This window comes from Lissotriton vulgaris, chromosome 3_1, assembly GCF_964263255.1.
Source record: "Lissotriton vulgaris chromosome 3_1, aLisVul1.2, whole genome shotgun sequence".
NCBI classification, from domain to species: domain Eukaryota; kingdom Metazoa; phylum Chordata; class Amphibia; order Caudata; family Salamandridae; genus Lissotriton; species Lissotriton vulgaris.
Window position 1 is genome coordinate 795,591,718 of NC_141689.1, and position 26,231 is coordinate 795,617,948.

Sequence of the window (26,231 nt, forward strand, 5' to 3'; positions counted from 1 at the left end):
AAACTGGAAAGCACCAATATCAATAAAAAGTACGGAGTGGTTACGCAATACTACACAATGCTGCGAGTCCATAATGCTAACTGAGTGTAACCCCCCGGCACAGGATCAGAGAAGGTTAATTTTATGTTGAAAGAATAAAGGATCGGTTGTATAATAAGCGTCCTGGTGCACATGGCGGGGAACAGATCCAACAACATTATAATAGGGAATCCATAGATCTGTAATCAGAATAGTCCAAAGCGTTCAAGCCATAGATGCCCTTGCAATTCTCCTCCGGTAGTGTCCACCCTCAACCTCATGTGCCCAAAGACAAGCAGAACATCACTCTCATAATAGTCTAACTATCAGAGAGACGGATAAAGTTGCAATCATTATACAGCCCAACCCGGAGAGTAAAAGAAAACGAAAATACTAGAAAAAAAGGAAAATGGGGCTCCACGTTACTGTACCCGCCCCACGGCGATAATGGCGATCAACAATCCAGACAGCAAACATTCTTAGGGGCGGGGCGGCTAAGTCAGGATAAGCAGAACCTGAAAGTACCATATTATATAGGAATACCCACCCCCCCCCCCCCCCCCGCCCCCCCTCCAGTCACTCACCCCGCGGGAATCACGAACAGTCATGGAGACCCAAGAAAAGGACACAAAAGAGCCATAGAAACAAGTAACTATCTAATAGACCCCAATCCACCCGCCCCACCCTGCACCCCTGCAGAAGGCTATAGCCTACCCCTCCCAGCAGCGTGCCTGTCGCCCTAAACATGAACCCGAAATATAGTATGAGATAATATAGGGAAAGGGAAAGAAAACAGATAAAAAGGGAAAAAGGAAAGCCAGGGGAGAGAATACCATGTAACAGGGCGCATGGCCCCCGCCCATGCAAACAATTAGTGCAGCCCAAAACGAAACTGGCCAGTTTTCAGGTAGCCATACATATTAAGGATTCGACAAATTATCTCAATTTGAGGCAGTCCATAACTCCGTGCACCGAACAGCAGTCCTCCGGATTAAGAACCGGGCTCACCCCAGTCCTTTCTTAGCTATCGCCACGATGTATGTCGAAGTAGCGGGCATAAAACAAAGCGGAGAGAAAAGGCCGTGGAGCAGCCGCTGAACGGCCAATGGAAGCAACCCATGGGATATCCTCCGCCGATGGTAATGCAAAAGCTGTTTACGGCAGTCATGTACACCAGTGTCAATGATCACCAGCAATTCTTCCCGCATGCGAACCAAGACATCGCTACCCCCACCAAAATGCGGGAAACAAACAGCAACCACCTCGGGCCCATCCGCATCTCTGAGGGACGGCCCGGGAGCAATGGCGGTCACCACATTGTCTTGCACACAAGAATCCCGGGCCAAGGTCACTTGCCAAATCTTCAGCGCTCGTAGGACATCGCCAATCGTGGGTTCGCGCTTCCCAGTGCAGGCCCCAGCACAGTACAGAGGTACAGCATCGACATCCCGGGGCGTTCCACAGCATACGGCATCATGATTATTTATTTTAAAATGACAGGATAATGTAGAGCTCAACAGATTCTAATAGTGTTCCTCCCTGGACACATGTAACCTTGTCTGGTAGGTATTTTTTGTTATATCGGATCCATAATATGACCTGTATCCTTTCCCATAAACAAGCTTCAATAGGGATGTTCTGGATATTTTGCTTTTTAGAATTATCAAGCCCCAACCCTAACTCGCAACCCATTGTATGAAAGTACATTGCATTTCGAAGAAGAAACCAATAGTACAAGAAGGAAATGACTGTCATAGGGGCACGGATTGTAGAGTAAGGTTTCATTCTATAAATGGTGGTAGAGACACTTGAGAATCAAAAGTCAGAAGAAAGGTTTCACTATGGGCGATCATATTTCTTTTGGCTTTTAGTTGGCATGTCACCTGTTGATGATTTATGTATCATATATCATATTCAAACTAGGAATACATTTGAGCCAGTGGTTGCAGATGGAGCACACCTACACTCATTTCTGGGGATTGGCACTTATTTTTCCACATCAGACTTTGAGTTGGAGCAAGAGAGAGAGAAGCACAAAATGAGGAAAGGAAGAGATGACTAAAAAACTGTAAGCATGGGAGTAAGCAGTAATGAAAAAGAACTCGCGTGCGTGAGATTAAGAGGCACAGAGTGCCTGGTGGTGGAAGAAAGGCATGATATGAAATCAAGACACCACAGCCTTGGTGTTCAGTAATCTTGTCACTTGTCTGTGCCGACTGTGGACATTCGAGTAAAACTTTGCGTACCAGCACTTATTATTTGAGAAATTAAGCACTAGTGCAGAAATCCACACGGAAATGCTCGATGTATGTAAAAAGGCAATATTATCCACGTTCAATGTTTAAGTAATATGATGACTTTAATCTTTTAATGGATATTTCATGATTTCCCCTCAATTATGAAATTGTTATTATGACGTTGGTCCCAAGGAAAGTGTTTTTCTAATCCGCATAACACCGAAACGTTCCTTGACCGACTCGCTTTCTCTCTGTTCATACAGACCTCCTATGTGTAGGAAGCTATATTTGCCCATTTCTGGGAATAGGTTAAGAATTGGATATGCGTATAAGAATTACTGTATGTTATAAGTCTTTATGATAGATATGGATGGGTGTCATTGACAAGATTAAAGATTTTGTTTACAATACTTGTATGGATTGTGTTTTTATGTATTTTATGTATCTGATAGAGACTACTAGCCGCAGATTCCTTAACGTAGAATTATCCCCAGGCGTGAGACTGGATCCGGAAAACATTTTGCCACAGCATCAATGCGCGCTGGGGGGACGGCATCACGTGACTCTGCCCTGACGTCGTCTGCGACGTCAGCGAGGATACAGAAGTCCCACACCGGCGCGCCTACTTCCGTTTTTTTCTCTCGTCCATGTGCAACGCGGAACCGGATTGTGTCCTGACCTGTTTTGGCCTTCAATTCTATTACACACTTTGCGTAAAGTGTAACAGTGTGCGAATGCCTTCCGGCTTTAAGACGTGTACCTCCTGTGCGCGTCCCATGTCCACGACGGACCCTCGCCCAATTTGCATATGGTGCCTGGGTGAACACCATGACTCTGAAAGCTGCAACGCCTGCCAGCACCTTAAGCCTAAGTCACGGCGGGAGCGCTGGATGAAGTTGCTGTCAGCACGCTTGTCCAGGTTGGTGTCATTCCAGCGTCCGTCCCCTACCTCGGAAGCAAGGAACTGCCCGTTTCGTCTGCGACATCGTCTTTCATTGCAACCCCAAGGGCGTGGCTCGCCGGCTAGTAGGTCCTTTAGTTTGTCTCCGAGGCCTTGTCCTCTTTTCACGGTGGGCGCCTGCTCCCTCCCGGGACATGCACCCCCTCCTGTCGCCTTCCTACCCGCCGTTTCCCGGCGCAGAGGCGACTAGGGTTCAAATGACAGCCTACGCGGCAGCGCTGCATGCTTCTTTGGCCCTTCCTCCAGCTCCTGAGATGTCCGCGGAACCCTTGCCTTGCGCGGGGCCTTCCGCGGAGTCGCTGGCAGGTCTGGCCCCGGCGCCGGACTGTCCGACTCCAGGTCGTAGTAGGGTGGTGCTTCGGAGCTCCCCGCTTCGGCGCCTGGTGTCCCTGCCTCACCGCAAATCCCTACGGGGCTCCCTGTGGAGGAGACCGCTGTGACTCCAGGCTTGCCCCGAGTCCCGCTCGGTCCTCTGAGCAGGCAGTTGCCTCACCAGAGGCAGAGCCAGCACTGTTTCGGTGCCAGGAGCCTTCCTCCTTTGTTCCGGTAGAGTCACGGGTGGAGGCAGGGACCTGGGGTGCTTTCCCCGAGTCCCCCACGGTCCTTGGCACGGTGGCTGTCCCGTCTGAAGCCGAGCCTGCTCCGCTCCCTCGCCGTTATGGCGTTGACCCCGCCCCACCCTCATGGAGAGTACGTGGTGGCAGGAGTCAGTCCGGCGCCATGAGTGCCCCCTCCAGCGCCGATTGACGCCGGTGGCGGACTCCACAAAGCAGTGTCGGCATCGGGTTCTGAAGTCCTCCCCTGAGGTCCCTTCTTCTCCAGAGGTTGGCAATCTGTTGGTGTGTTCCTCTCTGGAGACAGGGCGCTGTACTGTTGCCTTTTCACTAGCATCTTCCAGGGAGGGCTCCTCGCCGCCCCCATGGCCTAAATCCTCGAACCTTTCTTTCCGTGGCTCGCGGATGGTTTTCCCCCTGGCCCCTCTGCCTCCTGGGGCTCCTTGGGTTCCTGGGTTGGCCTACCTCTTCAGTTGGTTTCTGGGTCAGCCCTCTTTTTGGCAAAGCGTGTTCTTTTGGCTGCTTACTAAGCATTCTGTGGTTGCTGCTGCAGATTTTCTAATTTGTTCTCTAATGCGGGATTTTCATCCCTAAGAGTGGTTCTCATACTTCTTGGGCCGTGTCCTACCCTGCGTGGGGTATTTGTAGCTATTGGATAGACCTGTCTTACACTGGGAAGGTGTGGACTCCCCCTTGTGGGTTCCTTGCCCTTCCTGGTGTTGCTGTATGCTGCTGGTGCATTTTCTTGGGCAGCTGCGGCGTGGTGCTGCGGTGTTTTTTGCGCTTTGTCTGCCGTTTGGCCTGGTCCTCTGTCTGGTGTCTAGAAGGATTATTTTCCTGTGTTGACGACTTGGTTTCTCCTCTTGTTTTCCGTCTGGTTGCTTGTTGGCACCCAGCTGTGCCCGCCTGGACGTTGTGGTTTGGACGTTTAGTTTAGTAGCGCTTGTCGGCATCCAGCTGCGCCCGCCGGTTCTTCTGGTCCTCGGTCAGGGGCCTTGGAGTGAGGCCTGGCGCTCCTGCTTCTGGTTTTTCGGGAGCCTTATGGGACTATGTTTTTCTCTTCCACCTGCTTTATTACTCGACGCTGTTCTGTCTGGCCCGTTGACGTCCAGCTGTGATGAGTTTGGCCGCCCTCTTCACTGGGTGTGTTCCCAGTGGAGGGCTCTTGCCCTCGTTTCTGCTCTTCTCCTTGGAGTCTCTGGGTTACTCTTCTTCCTCGGTACTCCCCTTCGTTGCCTGTACCTGGAGCTTTCGGTGGAGGTCCCTGGTACATTGGCTACTGGCCTCCTTTCGCATTGCCTGTACCTGGGACTTCCAGTGGAGATCCCTGGTACATTGGCTCCTGACCTCCTTTCCTATTGCCTGTACCTGGGGCTTCCGGTGGAGGTCCCTGGTACATAGGCTGCTGGTCTCCTCTCGTGTTGCCTGTACCTGGAGCTTCAAATGGAAGTCCCTGGTACATTGGCTTCTGGTCTCTTTTTGTATTGCCTGTACCTGGGGCTTCTAGTGGAGGTCCCTGGAACATTGGCTGATGTCCTCCTTTCGTATTGCCCTTCCTTCTCCTGCTTGGTGAGGGCGGGGCTGCCGCTTGTCGTTGTGACACATCCCCTGTGGGGTGGTGTTCTCCGCAACACTGAGGTTCTAGTCTGTTTTGTGGGGGGACTGGGCTCTTTCCCCCGTCCCTGTGGCTCATCCCCTGTTTGGGAGGACTGGTTATTTCCCTGTCCCAGTGATTTGTCCCCTATTGGGGTCTTGGGTTTGCCTGAGCTTGGGAGGTCCTCTCGCAGACCCCCCTTCCCCTTGGGTATGGCTAGGGTATCTATTCTATGTTAGGAATCTGCGGTTTGTAGTCTTTATCAGATGTACGAGTTACTTACCTTCGGTAACAATGTATTTGGTAGAGCCGATTCTAGCCGCAGATTCCTTCACAACCCGCCCTTCCTCCCCGTTCTGCGAGGGCCCTCTTGGTCTTCTGCACTCGCCTGTCTCCGGGGTGGTTGTCTTTTGCGAGTGCCTTTTCTTACTCCCTCCTTCAGGGGATGCTCGTCTTGTTTTGTTGCTCCATTCTTGACTTTTATCGGCACTTCTGCGCCCCTGCACCCTGGTCTCCAGTGTGGAGTTAGCTTGTGCTTCTTCTTCCCTTTGTTACTTGCTCTTCTGTCTTTGGCAGACCTTGGGGTTGAGGTGCCTTGGCTGGTCTCAACCTTGGCTTTCGGGAGACTTTCTCCCTGCTGGTATCGTCTGAGGTTGAATGGTCATTGCTCTCCGTTCTGACCTCCTTGTCCCTTTCTGTTCCGGGCAGTGGCTGCAGACTTTTTGGTCAGCTGTGTATTTTTCACATGCTTCTGCCCCGGGGAAGCTGTTGTATTTGTTTGCAGGATTACTTTTCAGTAGCGGTGCCCTGTTCTTTCATTCCAGATCTTGATGCCTCAGTACCTGGCTCTATTCTGGACGGTGCTGTTCCTCACCATTTGTTTCTTTCTCTTCTATTTAGCGAGGATTTTCGCACACTGTTCCAGTATTCTCACAGTTTTGTTAGTGATGGCTCCGCGCTGTGGCTCGGAAAACTTCTCGGAAGAAAACTGACGTAGGCACGCCAGGATGGGACTTATGTATCCTCGCTGACGACGTGGACGACGTTAGAACAGAGTTACGTGGTGCCGTCCCTGCGGCGCGCAGGGCTGCTGTGGCAAAAAGTTTTCCGGATCCAGTCTCACGCCTGGGGATAATTCTACGTTAAGGAATCTCTGGCTAGAATAGTCTCTACCAGATACATCTTTACCGAAGGTAAGTAACTCGTACGTTCATTGGAGGACACTTTGTACTAAAACAAGTGGAGATGTATTTTTGATATATTAAAATGTGTAAAAGAGGTTTTGTGGAGACTGTTGGTGAATTGTTGTTCATAAATTCTTTAATTCATTTGGATATAGTATGGTGTTTAGCTTTCACTTGATATTGTTTCCCTACCGTAGCTGCTCACACTTTAGTTTGGGGAAGCCTGTGTTTTAAACTTTTTTTTACTGATCTGGTACTGTGAGCAGAACCATATACACCATATAAGACTTCACATGCTCAGTCTGGGGCCGCAAATGAGGCTTCAGAAATGGAAACTACTATCCTCTTCTTTAGTTGGTCAGGCACCAAAAGTTTAGATGGCAACCAGTGGTTTGTAGCTGGCTGATAATTTTCAAGTTTGTCTTTGGTCTAATTTGAAATTTTGTTCGTCTATCGTTATCTTTTATCTGTATTCCTAGTTTTTAGGTTGGGCCTGGGCAGCGCATGCATTGGTCTGCGAGGCATACTGTATTAAGGGTTGGACCTGAAGCTCCGCGCACACTCCACCCATATGTTTTATTTGCTTGTGCCATTGTCCTTGGGAAATGCTGGCTTCTAATTCTTTAATAGGCTAGTTAGTCCCTCCTTAGTATTGCCTTGTTTCATTTTGTAACCTCTCACGAGGACGCTCATTGCTACATGTGTTGGTGCTCGGTAGGCTATAATTGCAGGCTCCGAGCACTATTTTGTTAAATGCTTTTCACCACGCTCTCTCAAGGCTTTATTTTTTTTCCTCATTTCACGGCATGCCACAGTGGCGGCTGAGCTTTTGGTTTATTTGCACCTGCTTTGTGACGCCGACCCCGTTCGCATATTTTATCTTTCTATTTTTTCTTTGACTTGGTTGTTAATGGCGGCCACTCTCCTTTCTTTAGACGACCCGCGTCTAAGGAAAGGGGCATTCAACTGAAAGTGCGAGATTAGGCGCTTTTGCAAACAACCATTTTCAATGCAGTAGGTCTTGCATTTTCGAGCGTTTCGTCAATGTGACACCTATTGCATTGCAAAAACTGTTAGGTCTGGCTAGGTGGAGCTTCTTGTTAATTCATAGAGCCTCATGGTTTGGTAATAAGATGGGAAGTTGCAGGAAGTGCTCTGGGTCACGTGACAGGAAGTCCTGGAAGGCCACAATTCACATTACGAGAAGTTTCCAGACGTACCAGTGCTTCCTTTCTGTATGTGTGACCATCTGCTCTAAGCTCACGATAGAAAGGGTACAGTGTTTACTGTCTCCTACGAGTCCAGTGTTTACATCTCTGCACTAACCTAGCACTAGAAAAATGTGGTGTTTTAAAGCCTACTTGCACTAACTACATGATACAGTGTTTAAAACCTCTGTGTTCTTAAACTCAGGAGGGGCTATTAGTATTTCATGCGACAAAAGAAGTTTAGTGTTTAATTCATAGGTTGTCTGTACTAAGGACATGACACAAGGTGTCCACTATCGGTTGAATAAATCAATGCATTATGTACAATCTTGGTGTCTGGCTGTATCAAGAACCTGGCGCAACCCGTGAAACCGTGCAGTATCTGTCTGTCTGCACTAAGCACATAATAAAACTAATACAGTAATTCCCCTGTTGACTAACTGCACCAACGAGTTTGTAAAATGTCATGTTTACAGCTTACGTGCCCGAGTGCCCTAAACATGATGCAAATAGTGCTATTTTCACAGCGTTTTTTGTAACTTCACTGACAACATGGTTCAAATAGTGCTATATTTATTTATTTTTTATGTGTATTTTGCATTCAGAATTTTGCAAGCATCGATTGTTTCATAAAGAAAGAGTCAGCACAACAACGGTTTTTTATGGTATTGACTCGATTTTAGTTGGCGCCAGGGTGTATCGCTGATAGTTTGGGCAGCACTTTTTAGGTTTTTCAAGCACAGACTTTTTTGCTGCCTTTTCATCTATGGGTGAAACAAGCCATTTGCGTTCCTTTAAGAGGGAACCTTAGTTGCAATTCCATGCAGGCACACATACTAAATGTCATAGTTGTTCAGCGAAAGTTATCGCAACATACATACTTGTATATAAGACAGTTTACTGACAAGCCACCTTTTAAAGTTGATACAAATATCCAAATGTAGCTAAAGTATACGCAGGTACTTTGAAGGCTTCAAATCAAGTGGAAGATGCTATGAAAGGCTACTTTGGGATCTTTGACCGGAATAAAACCCCTACAATGATGAGTGGATACAAATAGGTCTTGCATTTGCGAGAGTTTAAGCTATTGATATTGTAAATGACAATGCATTTTATTTATCTGTTTTCAAAACCAACACATAAATAAAAGGCATTATCATTTACAATGCTCAAACTCTCGCAGATGCGAGACCTATTGCATTGCAAATGCTTTTTCACCATATGCCATGGAACATATGATGCAGTGCAAGGATGAAGCCAGAATGACTCTAAATCTCCTGGCTGGGCTTTACTTGTATATACATGGATGTTCAAAGTAACGTGAATAAACGTCTTTCCAACATTATTACTCATCCCCGTCTTCACTTTCTTCTGTGAAACAGAGATGCTGTGTGTCTACCTTTTCCTGCTGCCAATAGAATATTAGGAATAAACATCCATCCGTGGGGCGACCATCTAGCCAGCGGTAATCTCTTTTTTCCAGCCACCTTTTTCCCATTTTACAACCTGCTCTGTTAAGTGAGCCAGCAAACTAGACGTTAAAGCTTGTAGAAAACTGGCCTATGCTTTAACTTTACACATAAAATAGTTCATATGTGATGGGCAGAAGAAAGAGAACGAGAAAACAAAAGAGAAAGGATACTGAGCAAAGAAATGAAAGAAAGATTGCATAGCTAGGTCTTCAGTGTTTTTCTGAAGCAGGAGCACAACTGCCTTGATGGTGTATAGTGTGAAATATTGCCTCTGAGACTGTTACCAAACTGAAGCATTTGGAGACTTTTTTATGTGGACAGAGGCATGGTCTGTAGACAAAGTGTAGTTGATCTGCATGCAACTCTCATAGGGGCCTGAAAACTGATTTGAAATTTGCTGCATCTTTAAAAATGAAGGATGACCCATTTATCCTTCGTATTGAGCTAGACTTCAGTGTCACATCTTCTTAAGACATCTGGAGGAAACACTGGTTCACAGGTTTATTCATTCAGTCTCACTTGGTTTGAATGCTCAATGAAAAGGTTGAAACACTTGTGTGAATAGTAGCCCCTTGACATCGTGTGGATCATATTCTAGCAAGATAATTCATGGTTTCATGCAGCTGCTGAGAGATACTGCTGTCAACTCGGTGTATCTCTCACTGAGAACATCTGAATCTGTGTGTGAAAACCTGATTGAAGAACATGTCATAGCCTGGAACTTTCTAGAAGACTGTACACAAATTAATGTTTGAAATATCTGTATGGTGGGACCAGTGGAAATGTTACTTGTAATCATTGTCCTGCATCATTGATCTCTTCATTGAAGTCATAAATATAGAATACTATGTGCCTGCAGAGATCCTGGAACAATTCCTAATAATAATCAACATACGTACGCAGGAGGTGGTAAGCAGTCATTCTTAAAATGCATAACCTCCTTAGCCTGAACAGGCTACATTTATTCAGAATCCTGAATTTAAATATCGAAGTTAAACATTAAACAGCATTCCAGGATGAAACCAGACCTGCTGAATAGACGAGCCTGTTTCTAAATGTGAGGACATCACGTTGGGATGATGTAATTGCCTCTACATCTTTGTTAGTAAATTTGGCTTGCATAGAAGACTCTTGTGTGGTGTTTATAGACTGGTGAAGATGCTCTGGAAACAACCATTGCCTTGGCCGTTCTGGGCATTAGAATCATTTTCCATTTCAAATTTCTGAACTTCTTGCAGAACTAATGGAATCAGTAGGCTTGGCAGGAAAGGGTGGAGGAATGTCTCAGACTAGTCTATGCAAACAGCGTTGTCTCGTGATCCTGGTTCCAATACTCTGAATATGAAGTTTGGGTATTTAGCATTTTTATGATGATGTGGACAATTCCATTTGAGAAAAATCTCAATCTGAGAGCACTTTCTAGCACGCTGTCTTTGGGAACATATATATTGATGGTTTTATATATGAAATGTGCTGAGAAATTCTGCTTAGATGTTTTGGAGTTCCAGCTAATACATTCTGAATGGATAGGTTTCTTGCTAAAAGCTAATTCTTATTACCAGAGCTTCTAGAGATATTGTCCTGTATCTGATGCCTCCATGCTTATTGTGATATTGTGATCATCTACTCTGTCTGAATTAGATCAGGTCTGTTAGAGACCACAGGAAAGCCTTGAGAGCTATGTAGACTGCCCCATATTGATGCGAAATATAGGTTCTCCATCTGACCCAAACCTCTGCACTGGTCTGCTACTGTGGTTCTTGATGGAATGGAACTACCTTCAGAACATTTAACCATCTGCACCACCAGGGAAGGGACTGTTTCACTCGGCAGAAAGATGAAATATGTGTTCTGATTTGTTCATCCTCTGAAACCACGGATCTCGCAAGGAGTGTTGTTACAGCAGTCTCTTGTGTAACCTTGCATTTGTTGCAATGAAGATTCATGCAGTCATCAATCCCAGGAGGGAAGTTATTTGACCAGTTATTCAGGAGTGTTGGGAACTTGATGACATTTCTGAAAATTGGCACATTCATGTTTTTTTTCCCAAAGCATTCTGAATGGTCTCCGCCAAGCAGCTCTAATAGCAACTTTAACCATAACAGCAGACTAGCCTTGCTCAAATGACAACCCTATTCCTAACCATAACCATACTTAGATTTAGTGTTCGCACTAAATCTGACACACACCATTAACAGAAAACTACCCCTTAGACATCAAATCCTAGTGTAAACCACTATCCTACCTACTACTTTTAGCCTATCCCATAAAAGAAACTGAATTCCAATCACTAATCCCATCTATAACAACATTTTATCTCAATCATTTATTAGCAATAACATTTACCAATCTTAAATGGATTGTTTTCAATTCAACTATGCATATGCAATCACATTGCATTAGAAAGATTATGCTTATAGTGGCGCAATAGGTTTTCTAATACTCAGAGTTGTTTATGTAGTGTACACATCACCGTGTGATCTCTGCTGATGCTGCGAAGAGAAAATGAACGGTGTAACAGTGAGATGTATTTGGTTTATGCATCAAGATAATAAAAAGTGGTCATGCATGGGTGGACTAGACAACCATGCTTAGTAAGCGATTCATTATTTGGGACGTGTTGATTTGATCATTTGTTTATTCCAACATTTTGAGTCTAATTAAAATATTTTTCTGTTTTTTTCTTCTAGTTCTATCCAGTCCCCTTTCTATTCCTGTTGCATCTTCTGTTCAGCCCTTGCAGCAACCGGTCTTCTCAACTCCTTCTACCCTTCCTCCAGTGAAAACCACTCCACTACCATTTGTAAGTCCTCAAGTTGTGACCAGCAGTCCGCCGCCGCCTCCTCCTCATGTACCTTTTATGTCTCCTCAAAGCATGATGAGCAGCCCGCCTCCTCCTGTCACCTCTCTGCAGTTTGGATCTCCTCATGCCTTGGCGAGTGGCCCACATCACCCTTCAGTGACGGCTGCTTTCAGCAGCCCAGTGCCAGCATTCACACCTTCTGGGCCTCCTCTGAATACTACACCAGCTCCCATGCTTTCTGCACCTCCTGCAGGGCCTCCAATATCTGGGTTTTCAATGTCTTCAGCTTATGACATTACAAGAGGCCACGCTGGTCGAGCTCCACAAACTCCTCTGATGCCATCATTTTCTGCATCACCAGTGACAGGTACTTTTCTCTTTCACTAGTCTTGATTGATAACATATTTTGTTATGCTATAAGAAAAGAGTTGTTGCTAGAAAGCAAAATTGACATATTTAGTATAATAATCAAGTGGGAACAAATATGCAGGCATGTATGTGCTGTACCTGTCGATTTTGTTTATCAAGTGAAGCGGAGGAAGCAAGTGTGCTCTACAATAATGTAGAGGATAGAAAATTATACACACCTGTGAGTTATTGAACTTGTTTTTATTGCCATTTCTTATAGTGATACAGCATTACAGCAAATCCCACAAAATAAGGAGCAGTTATACACACAATGAACACAATAATACAGAAATTAAGTTCAGGGTGGGTAGGGAGAAAGGAACAGGGGTGGGGGCGAGGGGTCAGCAAGAAGGATCGTTATATGACAGCAAATAAGTCGCACAATGTATACAGTTATACAGCTCAGATGAGCAATTTAATTTGATTAAGAATGTGCACGGACTATGGAACTGCGAGGCAGCCCATTGATTAATGAATAACTAGTGTAATAGGAAAACTCTTGAGAATACCAGAAGTCTTTCTGAGGATTGGTGTACAGGCCCAACATGATCCTTAAATGGAAAGGTGTTAGCTATCAAGTGGATCTGGAAACACAGGGGGTGTGATCGCGGCAGGCGATTGTGCTAATGTGTCGTTATCCGTAAATAGGCTAACAGAGTTTCCCAAATATCTTTAGGGCGTGACTGTGGTGGCATCAGTTCACAGAAGTGGGATAGTTGCTCAGAACAGTATGTTGCATCCTGCAGCCAGGCATCTCTTGTAGGGACAGGGCCACCCTACTTTTTGCAAGAAGTAGCATAGCTGTGATCCTATGGTCTGCGGCTGAAATATCCTTCATGTAACCCAGAAACCCGATTAGGGGTCTACAAGGAGTGTATTGGTCGGTTATTGCGTGTATAACTGAAAAGACTGATTCCCAAAATGTTGCTACACCAGGGCACATCCAGGCCAGATGAAGAAAGGAGGCCTGGGGTGCAGTATATCGGAGGCAGTGGGAGTTGGATACTAGGCCCATCTAAAATAGCTGTAACTGGGTGCAATATAGGCGGTGAAAAAAATCTAAATGTATCCAGCACAATATGGCAAGAGTAATTTCAGTTGCCCACAGCAATTCAACCACTGAGAGTCTGTCCCTGGAGAACCTAAGCCTGTCTGGGCAGGCTCTCTGAGAGTAGGATTGCATAGAGTTGTAGAGGATGGTGATTAATTTGCGAGAGGAGGGTGTGGTGGACTTGTGTTCTAGTGCCTGAAGTCCCGGCGGTTGGACCAGGAAAGTTTCAATAATAGTACGGCAAGTTACCCTGCCATGTAGTTCCCACTAATCTGTAGGACCTGTGCGTTTGTTGGACAACAAAAACTTTAGGTGAGGTACCTAGACTGATCCTGGGCACCCCCGCAGGATATGTTGGCCTATATACAAACTAGCTCACAGTGGCACTATGAGACCTACTAACCTTACCAGGTAGTAAATAGTTTCTGGCAACCACTGAACATGACAACCCTGACCCCTCGGGATTGTGGGAACAGATCAGAACCTTTCGTTCAGTCACTCGTGCTTACTTGTGCTCAGAGAAATATGGACAGTGGGACGTTTTTATTGAACGAACAGTATTCTTGTTTCTCGTCCTTCTTGACCGGTCTTTCCAGGTCTCTGCTCCCCCTTTTACCTCCAGTGCCCACCCTCTGCTGTGGTGTTCTGCAGGGATCTGCCCTGAGCCCCACTCTATTTAATATTTACGTCTGCCCTCTGGCCCCCCTGGCCAAAGCCTGTAACATTGCCATGGTATCATACGCTGACGATACCCAATTGGTGTTCACCTTTTCTAGCAACTCTAAGCAGGATCAGGTGAAATTCCAAGACGATCTTACGGCCATCTCTGAATGGATGATGGATAACTACTTGCAACTGAATTCCACCAAGTCAGAAGTGCTCCTGGTGGGCATAGATACCCATCTATGGGGCAATCAATGGTGGCCCGTGACCCTTAGTCCCCCCCCAAACTAAATCCGTGATCAGGAATCTGGGAGTATTTGTGGACAGCTCCCTCTCGTTTGAGGGGCACACTAAAAGTGGTGGGAACTTGCTTGGGTCTCTTACGCGGCCAGAAACCGTTTTTGGACTTTTTGACGCACCCACCCGTCAGATTATTGTCCAATCCACTGTGCTGTCTCAGCTAGATTACTGTAACGGGTTACTACTTGGCGTTAATAAAGTTGTGACCAAAAGATTTCAAAGGGCACAGAATGCGGCTGCCCACACACTCTTTGCACTATTGAAGTATTGCTATGACTCAGACCACCTTCGCCGGCTTCACTGGCTGCCTATAGAGCAGAAAGTCTACTTTAAGAATCTGTGTATGACACATAAGATCCTGTATAGCCTGGGTCCTGAACTTCTGAGCGGGCTGTGCTCGCTTTATTTCCCGGCCTGAGCCTTGCGCTCCACAGACCTGCATTTGGCCTGTGTCCTGCGAGTGCGCAAGACAAGAGCAGGGGGTCGCTGGTTCAGGGCACTGGCACCTGCCCTTTGGAATTCCATTCCTCTTGCTGCCCGCAGCACGCAAGACCATTGGGCTTTCAGGAAAATGATCAAGATATGGCTTTTCTTCAACCTTTAGCTTCCTCGCATGTATGCTTTCTGTTAGATTTAGGGCTGAGACACCCTGTTGCTGGGGCAGCCATGCGCTACAAGTGCATATAACATTAATAACATAACAATACATGTGCTGGGTTCATCAGTAGGCAGAAGCAGATGAAAGTGATTACAAGCACCAAAAGAGTAAACAGTAGATGCAGTGCTACAATGGTGCTGACATATAAAAAAGGCAGTAATAGGGCATACACCTACTATGCACACACTACTCTGAGTGTACCTAGAGTATGTGTAGTTGTGATGCCAGAATCCCCCGAAGGGACGGTCCAACACCATTACCTGGCAGGAACGAATGTAGGACCCCATCTTGGTCACAAACTGGACACCCCTCACTAGATGTCAGACTGCTGTGTGGTGAAGCCTCAGCATGCAGCTGAAGTGTTTCCTCCGCTAATCTTATGGGATGCTCTTTATTTATAATAGAAAGCAGCCTTGCAATGTGTGTATAGATTAGTGATGTTATGGATATGCAGATAGCCCTGTCACCCCGTGGATAAAGATAGAAACGACATTTGTACATGCTGCGTTGAAGTGCTCTGTACATGATGTTCGAACCATCATGATAATGTTGTGCAAGGCTAGATGTGTAAACAAAGTAGTTTCAGAGAAATTAATCCAAAATGTTCGTGCACACAAACCAACATAAAGAATAATAATTACTTATTGACAGCAGACAACCCAATTTTGTGCAGAATAATGTGCTGTGCTTAATGTTTACATAAATGTGCGCCAAAAAAGGATATAAAATGAACGCGCCATATTTTTACCTGTTGATAGTCATAACATGTAGCTAAGTAACGATATTATTGAACATGAATAGATATAAAACATTCTTTACAATATAATCCTGACAGTTAATATTGTCAACATAGGGAAATAAAATCCAAAACATAAGGCGACTGTACTCAGTGCTTCAAATGGGAAAAAATAAGTGCAGCTACTCATTAAAGTGAGCTAGAGGTGTAGTGACAGGGCGGGGCTAGGGGTGGGGCTAAGGGCACGATATGATGATACTTAACAACTTCTATATTCGTGTCAGCACATACCAAAACACATGAGAAATGTATTTATTTGAAAAAGCAGGTTAACTCATTATACAAAGTGAAAGAGAAATACGATAATATTCCTTTTATTTGCAATAGTTTCACCTTCTTAATGTCATACTGTTAATTGCTGTTTGGCACAATACTATATATTTTTGAGCACGCTAGTAGGAAGACACCGAAAATACCCCCACGTCGAATCAAAGTTCTTATGACACCAAGCAAATAAAGCAACTCATCATGACCCTTCCCAGAAGATAACTCGTCTCCTACACCGATCTATCCATTCATCCTACCATTTACCTGCTGATGTCCACCATTTAAACTTTACATTCTATCGTCTATTCACTCTTTCATCAATCATTCAGTTTTTCACCATTCAATCCACCCTTCATAGCCAAGCCTATCCATTAAACCATCCATCTCCAAACCTGTCCATTCACTCATCCACCTCTTTATCCACCCTTTCCCTCATCCATCAACCCTTTCAATCCTTTATTCCATCCACGCTTTCACTCAAACCCTCCTTCCACTCATCCATCATCCACCCTCCGTATCTTTCATTCATCCATCCAATCTTTCACTTATCCACCCATCATCCGCCCTTTTATCCAATCATCCACCCTCTTTCCCCCATGCATGCTTTCACTCATCCATACATCTATCCATTCATTCATTCATCCATACATCTATACCTCCACACTCGTCCATCCACTCACTCATCCACTCGTTCACCCAACCTCCTTCCCTTTTATGTTATTTATGAATCTTTGACGCCAAAAAGATATGTACAAACAAAGTGCCACCCATTTTCTTTAAAATACCTCCTGAGTGTGTCTGGATTCTCTCTCTTTCTCTCACTTTTTTCTTACAAAAACAGGCATACACACAAACATAGCTGACACAAAAGACTAAGATATGATAAAAGCCTTCTTTTCTCTTCACCTACCATGGCTTTTTTAATTGCCATCAGGACCGGACTGGCTGTAGCCTGATGGCCACTACCAGGGCAATGACATTCCTGTGCTTGCAGGAATGCACAGGATAGTGTGAATGTGATTGACAGCACAGGGCCTGAAGTGACACTGCTCTGTCAAGCACAGCATGAAGGTGAGCACTCAGACATTATTCAAATCAGCCCTGCTGAATAGCTCAGCTGGGGCTCAGGTCGGGGCTGCAGAAGTGGCGTATTGGCTGCCAGAGACACGTTCCACTCCTGCTCACCAGCACGGGCAATGAGTCGAACCTTTTCATGAGTACCGGTACTCTCCACTGAAGTAGAGAAGTGCTGGTACTCAGAGTGATAAATCTAAGAAGTGCCGGTACTCCGTACTAGTGAGTACTGGCCCATTTAAAGCACTGACTGTACTAGATACAAGCTTCCCCATCGGATTTTGCTTTTAGGATCTTCTTAACTGTAACCCAGCTATCTTGATGAATGCCCCTCTTAATGGTGGTTAAGGGATAAGTAGTATGAGACCTAAGCCTTTCCCCCACCATCCATGATCTTCATTCTTCCACCTCATGGTTTCTGCAGCTCGCACAGCTCAGCAGAAGTAAGAAAACGAGCAGCCAATATTTAGGAGATGATATTTTGACTACACTTTCCCAGCTGTGCAGCCTCTTGGACTTGATTCAACTGATTCTTCACACAGGTCCCGATACTCAAAAGCATTTGCATACCTAAGCAGCTCTTTTTAAAAGATAACACTAACTTGTTGGAGACATGTTTTGCAGTTGATTTTGTTTTGATGTTGAAAATGTGCCTGAAAATGTAAGGAAGCTAATATGAATATTTGTTAATAAACTTTATATTGCGCGCTTTCTCTGGGTCTAGGAAGTACTTTTGTGCCCAGCAGTTCTTTCGCTTCCAAGTAGCATGGTATATTTCTTTGATGCTGAATACCAGTTTCAAATAAAAATGAACAGAAAGAACCTTAACCTTGCTGAGTGTCATTGTGAACTGTATATTCTTTCCATTTATCCCAATTAGCTGTTATGTCAAATCCTGTTACACATCAGAGCTCTCTACAACACGGCACCGGCACCGGTTCAACCATCACTTTCCCCGAAGAGCATGAAGACCCTCGGTTACGTGGAGTTCCCCAGGAAGGCCAAGCTGGTGGAATTTGGGGCTTTTTTAAGGTACATTTTTGAGTAGGGTGGGTAACCTCTGATTGTGTGTGATGTTGACAAATTGTTAATTAGCTGCTTAAGATTGTTTCAGAAATAAGAGCGTAGTACTGTGGAAAAATAAAAAGCAAGTAACAAAAAGGTGAATTAAAGTAAATACGTTGAGGTCCATTACAATAGAAAAGTTGTACTTGGTTGATTTAACTTACTGCTTTTGAATATTTTTTTCTTGCTAGGGCTCTGTAGAAGTGGTTTCACTTTTTCGTAAAATGACCCAATATTTTTCACTAGAAAGAGGGACAAGGGCAGTTGAGGTGCCGGGTTTTTAGAGACCCGGTGGTGCCAGGGGACCACACCCGAAGACCTCTAGGTTCTCCCTGTTCTGGACTTACAGAAACACGGAGTCTTCTAGATGAAGTCAAAGATTGAGTTTATTGGCTGCAACCAAGTAACATGCGTCCTAGAAGTACGACAACACGGGCCGTAAGTTCTCAGGAGACTGTTCGTTTTTACAGAACCAGACTTCTCCTTATATACATAAATAACAGCTGCAGGCAAGAATTCTTAAGTTTACGATATGGCAAGACAAATATTTCCACAATAATACAAAGAGCGAAGTCATGCTGGTCCGCACATATTTTAGATGTCCAGTTTGTGATGGATTACCCCGCCAGATCCAGAACTCCCATCAGATATCGATGAAATGCCAATACGGTCGAGCCCCCTCCCATCATAAAACGTGTCATAAACAAGAATCATGGACAGGTGTGTGTGTGTATGGAAAACAGGGTTTGTATGCAGTGAGGGTTTATGACATGTTGTGCTTTGATGATATCGGGCTCGGCCACTGGGCGAGGAGCTGCCCAAACAGGCTTGGCTGAAGGCAGTGGAGTCAGCTCGGCCAGGTCATGGGGGAGTCAGCTACAAAGGACGTGTCCTTTTAGATCAAGCTCGGCTTTAATCAATTGACTTATATGAGGGCAAGCCATAAGATGGATGCCGTTTACAAAATGGAGTCTGCGGGTTCGAGACGCAAATCAAGATTTGAGGGTGTTAGCATCGCTTAATCATGACGCAAATGCATGGGGATGATGTCCTAATCATTACCGGTTCGTAGATACCAAATTCGTCATGATACGACGGTATTTTATAACACGAGTGTTGGACCCCGAGGCTGGTGAAACTGAGGGGTCCAGAATTGCAGTACCACAGACCCTCCTTTTGCCCTTATATAAGGCAATAACTCACGCTAGTCAGAGTCCAAATCGGTATTAATGAATTCACGGAGATCCTGCTGTAGCATCATTCTGTTGCTCAGTTCGTCCCTTGACACAGGCTTCCTTACACATGAAGTGGCGCAGAGGCCACATATTGCAGGAGCGCACTGTACAAACAGGCAGAACATAAACAGAACGGCTAAGATCATCCCAATGAAGATCAGAGTTTTCCATCCCCAGGCAGAGATCAGTTCCCAGAACCACGCTAGCAGAGACCAATCCCCTTTCTCTGTGTGAAGGGAATCGGAGATTTTGTGTAATTTGGAGATGGCCTGGTACACTGTCGGAGCATTATCGGGGATGAAAATGCAGCAACTAGATTGGATCACTCTACATACACCACCACGGTCTGCAAGTATGACATCTAGGGCAACCCGGTTTTGAAGGGTCATAAGTCGATCCGACTGAAGCTCAGTTGTCAGGTTGCTAAGGGCACCAGCCGTTTAAGTCACGGCGGACTCAACTATCCTCGTTAATTGTCGAATGTTCCTGCTGTTCACCATAGGCCCCCAGAATGGCAGAAAACCCTTTGCGAAGTCTCCAAATTCTTGACCCGCAGTGTCGTCTTGACTCACGACACCCCTAACTGTCCTTGTCCGATGGTAATCTGCCCCGGCCGTGTAGGTGGGTGGCAGCAGAAACGAGATGAAGCATGTGCCCGAGAAGTCAGCAGGCAACCAAGTGTATGCCTTGTCGTGGCAGATGAAGTATGTACCTTTAGCCGCCAAGATTGGAGGGGAAGTTCGGGAGGCAAACACGTATGTTTCCGTGCATATGCTCTTCCCCAATTGTGCTTCGGGATCCCTGCCAATGCCTTGCAGACATAAGTGACCACGGTGGGGTACTACCCAGACTGAGGATGATTTCTTTGATTTCTGGCTCTCACTTAATGAAATCCCATACTTGGTGATGTTCCACCTACTGTATGGGGTAAACTCATCTTTGGGAGTGGCTCTGATCGTGTCAATATCTCTACTCATGTTCTTGATTCCTGCTATTAATGCCTTGTTGTTTGAGTTCTCTCCCCGAACGTATGGTTCAAGGGAAAACAGGAACATGGTCTGGAAAGCCCACAAAGAACCGTAATAACTGAAGGGCAGGACGAAGTAAGGGATACCCTTATCGGTTGTGTGCGGCATGAGTCCACATATCCAACAGTTCGTGTTGTTCATAACAGATTGGTGCTGGTGTAGGAGTAAGACAAATGAATTATTTACAAATTCGAGTCTTCTGGCAGACTCGTGTTCAGGTAGGGGATGGAAGGAGTGTGTCGGATCAGTGGGAGAAGGTGCGAGTTGTGTGTTGTGTATGAATGGAACTCGAAAAATGGACAGAGCAAAGCTAGTCAAAAACATTATTATACTACACAACATTAGGATGCTTAACACTAGAAAATGTCTATTTGCCATTATAGTACATATTTTCTTTTCAAAAGTCATGTGTCTAGCAGGTCTCTCAACCCCTGGAAACTCCATCCTCTGGTTGCTGCCCACGGTGGGTGGTTGCTTCTGCCAAGATGTGCGCTCCGTCCAGTCCGGGGTGATTCCCTCAGACTGACCAGAACCGTTGACCTAGGCGTCCCCGGATGCACTCCTCAGACTTCAACCGCGGCCTTAGCAGCAGAACCGGATGGCGGTTCGAAAATCAAAAATGAGCTAGTTCCCTGGGAGAGAGAGCTGTGGAATCAAAAATAGTTCATGGAAAAAGGAAAGATTGCACTAGTTCGAGTATGTCAGTTCTTTGGTCTTGACCTTAGATTATATCGTTCCTTTTCAGGCACGGTGTGATCTTCAAACAGTGTTTCAGGTTTTGTAGTGTCCAACTGCAGCGACGGTGGCACAGATCCTTGCAGAATACAATCACTCTCTTTGTCGGTATTAGTTCCTTTTAATCGTGCATCGCTGAAGGGGACAAAACGTGGTACAGATTCGGTCTCGGAGTCAGCGACTCCTTGCTGGACCCATCGGTCGTATGGAAGGGGCAACGGGACCCTTTTGCAATGGGCGCCGGGCACCCAATGTTTCTTTCCGTGGACACGTACTGCAGAGCGGGTCGATAGTAAAACCTGGAAATGTCCGGTCCAGCGAGGCTCCTCGTTCTTGGTACGTCTGAAATTCCGAATCAGGATCCAGGAGCCGGGTTCGATAGTGTGGCCTGGATCGTCAGACGCAGGTGGAGAGGAGCTGGTGACCTGTTGATGTAAAGCATGCCGTTTAGTTGTCAATTCGTGCAAATAGTCAAACAGTACAGGGTGCTCGATTTCACTTATCCTCTTAGGCCTTGGCACACCCCAGATGGTAGCTGGGCGGCCAAACACTATCTCGTAAGGGCTAAGTCCTAATCTAGAATGGACAATCATCCTGGTAGACAGGAGTGCTAAAGGCAGGGCGTCGGGCCACTTGAGGCCTGTGCTGGCTTGGATCTTGGCCAGTTTCAATTTTAACGTGCCATTATAGCACTCTACTAATCCTGCTGATTGGGGGTGGTTTGCAGCATGGAACTTCTGGCGGATGCCTAGACACTCACACACTCTCTTCATCACTCGTCCCACAAATTCACTTCCGTTATCACTCCAGACAATCCTAGGCATGCCGAATCTAGGGAAAAATTCCTTGACAAGGGCTTTGGCAGTTGACAATGCAGTGTTGTCCTTAAGGGGGTATGCTTCTATCCACCTGGAGAAGGCGCAAACGACAACAAGGACGTATTTCAGGTTATTGCACCTCTCCATGTGAATGAAGTCGAGTTGCAAGACCTCAAACGGATACGTTGGAGGTGCAAAATGACCAGCTGGGGTTGGGGTTCCCCTACCGGGATTGTGCTTCAAACACACAATACAGTTTCTGACCAGATTCTCTGCACATCTTGGGATACCACTATTCTGCCATACTGGGGCCAACAGCTTACATATTCCTTTCACACTGATGTGTGCCATTCCATGGGCCATCGTCACCACTGCGAGCACATAGGCGTTAGGTAACAACCATCGCTGATGTTCTGACAGTTCGACCCAACAACCATTCGCGTCTAACCTACCCTTGCTTTCTCTCCATTCATTCACCTCTTTCTCAGTCGCGTCAGATTGTATAGATTTCACGCTTTCGATGGTGTCCTCACACATACCCACATCAGGGGTCCATCTAGCAGGACCTACCACATACATCCGACTCATTGTGTTCCTTGCAGTCTCTTTCGCGACCTCATCGGCAAATACATTCCCTCGACCAACATCATCTCGGATCTTCCTATGCGCGCTACACTTCACAATCGCAACCTGTAGGGGCAAGGTCACTGACTCGAGAAGGTCGTGTACTAGCTGGCCATGTTGTATTTTTGCACCATGTGACGTCAGGAACCCACGTTCACGCCACAATCTTCCAAAACTGTGGGCGACGCCAAAGGCGTACTGACTATCAGTGTACACATTCACTCGTTTTCCTTTCGCCAACACGCACGCTCTTGTGAGTGCGATTAGTTCTGCCGCTTGTGCGGAATTTTGGGGGATGCGAGCTGTCTCTACAATCGTATGTAATGTTGTCACGGCATATGCTGCAGTCGTGTCACCATTCGGCAACTTGAAACATGAACCATCAACCCATAAATTATCATTACATTCAGGGAAAGGAGTATCCTGCAAGTCTACTCTCCCTTTTGTCTCTTCCTCTGTCCTAAAGCAGCAGTCATGTTTGTCGATTTTATCTGTCTCTGCTGGTGGAATGGGTAGTAACGTAGCAGGGTTGAGTGTATCACACCTCTTTATTTGAATGTGGCTTGCCAACAGGGTCAATTCATAGCTGGACAGTCGAGCACTAGTTAGGTGCTGTGTTTTCGTCCTGTTTAGTAAAATATCCACTGCATGTGGGACCATAACGGTCAGAGTATTATTCATGACTAACCCAGCCGACTGTCGAATACAGACAGCCGCTGCGGCAGTGGCCCTCAAACAACTCGGTAATGCCTTAGCTACGGGATCTAGAGTCGCGGAGAAGTATGCACATGGGCGTTGTTTGTCCCCAAAGTGCTGTGTCAGGACTGATAATGCGCAACCTTCCTTCTCATGGACGTATAATGTAAATGACTTGCTGTAGTCGGGATTGCCTAACACAGGAGCCGAACATAATGCTTCACGCAACTCATGGAAACTCGCCTGACAATCTTCAGACCAAGGCAAAGGATTGGGTGTGTCTTTACGCATTAATGCCAGCAAGGGTTTAGCCAGCAGTGAGAAATTCGGTATCCATTGTCTACAGTATGATGTAATGCCCAAGAAGGCACGCACTTCTCTTTGTGTCCTTGGGACACTCAGTTCTGCAATCGCCTGTATTCTTTCTGGGGTCAGTCTCCTTCCCTCCTTCGATAAGATGTGACCTAAGTAGGTTACTTCTTGTCGGCAAAATTGTAGTTTGTAAAGCGAGACTTTGTGCTTCATGTCACATAAATGACGCAACAATGACAACGTGGCTTGTTTGCAAATCTCTTCAGTATCTGCAGCGATCAGTAAGTCGTCTACATACTGTATCAGAGTCGCGCCACCAGGTAGAACAATCGTATCGAGTTGCATTTTCAGAGCCTGACTGAATATTGATGGACTCTCGCAGTAGCCCTGAGGAGCGCGTCTGAAGCGGAAACTTCGTCCTCCTAGATTGAAGCCGAAGATATCAGTGCTCTCCTCGGCAATCGGGATGCTGAAGAAAGCATTCTTCAGGTCAATCACCGAAAACCAATTGGCTGAGGCTGGAACCATTGTCAATAAGGCAGTAATGTCGGGACGACTGGAAACTGCGGTACAACGATCTTATTCACTTCCCTTAAGTCGATCACGAATCGGTACACAGGGGGCTGTGAAGGATCGGTACGCTTTAAGACAGGCAAAACAGGACTGTTGCAAATGTTGCCTGTAGTTTCTTCAATGACGTCTTTCTCAATCAGATCGTATATTATTTCTAGCAAAGCCTTTTCACAGTCTTTTGACATTTTATATTGGGGAATACGTGGCAACCTGACGTCAGTTTTCAATGTTATGACATACGGTGCTATCTCCAAATGACCCACATCATTAGAACCATTCGCCCAAAGTACATCTGGAAGAGATGATAACTCAGTCGGAATTCTTTCTTTTGACACATACATCGGGTAAATCACTCTTTTACCAAGCGTAAGCTGTACTCCTGAAGGAGAACAGTACAAGGTCGCATATAGTCTCTTCAGTAAATCCAAACCTAACAAATTTTCGCCACAACCTGTGGTAAGAATGAGGGGTGCTTCTAATTCGCATGGGCCAACAGAAAGGGGCATGGGACTGGAGATCGGGTTTCTAACAGGGGCGCCAGAAAAACCTACTGAAACATTCATTTCGCCAGACAAAGGTGCGCCAGGAAGTATTGAGTGCATAATCGAACTTTTTGTAGCACCAGTATCCAGCAGAAATGGCTCCGACACTCCGGATGTAATTACCTCTACATAAGGTCCATTCTGATCTACTGGAACTGAAACAACTCCCTCTCTTTGTCCATGGCTGTCCTAGCAACTATTACCCCCATTCTCGTTTTCTGCGTAATAGTCATCTGCATAGTACTGAGCTGACCTAGAAGATGTATTGTTCTGTTGGTCAAAGCTATTCATAGAATTCTGAGGCGGAAAAGAAGTGGTGTTCTGGGAGAAATTAACACGGCCCCTACCTCTAGGAACCTGTTGAACACCTCTACCTCTTGCGCCGGAAACACCGCTTAAACGTCGTGCAAGAGCTTGGCAATTACTTTTGTAATGACCCTCTTCTTTGCAATATGCACATTGATTCGGGCCATATGGAGAACGCTGGTGGAAAAACTCGTTTCCTTGCGCGTTTCTCGAATACTGCTGTGGTTGCTGAAAATTTGGCTGACTAGGGGTGCGAGGCGGGTACGCTTGCTGGAGAAGAACTTTAGTCTTTAGTTCCTTAGTCTTCTTCTCTGTCTTATCTAGCTCGTCTTTGCGCCTATTTTCATAGTACTGGACTGTGGCTAAAATCTGTGCTGACGTGGAAACAGCCCAAGCACTCTCTGAATCTTTCAATTTATTGCATAATTCAGGAAGCAAATTATGTACAAATTTGTCTACAAACAACCTTTGGCCACCCTCGGTAGCCATATCCTGACCACTATGATCAGTGAAAGTCTCCTCAAATCTCGTGAAAAAGTCGGACACATTCTCATCTTTCTTTTGCTTGCACGCAGATAGCTTGTCCCAATTTACACGCAATTCAGGCATTAACGTTTTCATGTACGCAATAATCCTACGTGGAAGATCTGCTATTAAAGGCTCGGGTTTAGAACCACCAACTTGTCTAGCATCAGTAGCAGTGATATTAGCCCATGAGTCACCTAGTTCCTGATCGTGATCTGCATGACGAATTTTACTCCATAAGGGATGCGGAACCACGTTCCCAAACAACATGTCTATATCTGCTAAATTCATTATACATGAGCTGGCAGTCTGTGATAATTCCTTGTAATACCCTGCGGGATTTTTACGTGGATCAGGTAGTGTCTGTTTGAGTGCTAAAAGTTTGGATCTTTTCCAGGGGACATGTACCCATACACGCTGGAAATGCGGTGGAACAGGCGGTTGCGCGTTCGCATCGCCTTCCCTCCATACCGGAGGAACCTCTCTCATGGGGTACTGTCGCGCCTTTTTCCTACCAGACACAT

The 26,231-nt window shown here is 45.8% G+C and overlaps 1 protein-coding gene across 2 annotated transcripts in view; it reads left to right on the forward strand.

Moving 5' to 3' along the window:
• PRRC1 (proline rich coiled-coil 1) overlaps positions 1-26,231 on the forward strand; it is a 194,243-nt gene that overhangs the window by 42,149 nt on the left and 125,863 nt on the right. For both annotated transcript variants that reach the window (XM_086961114.1, XM_086961115.1), the window contains exons 3-4: positions 11,919-12,398; positions 18,129-18,280. In XM_086961114.1, the coding sequence (XP_086817240.1) occupies positions 11,919-12,398; positions 18,129-18,280 (632 nt within the window). The remainder of the gene's footprint in view (positions 1-11,918; positions 12,399-18,128; positions 18,281-26,231) is intronic.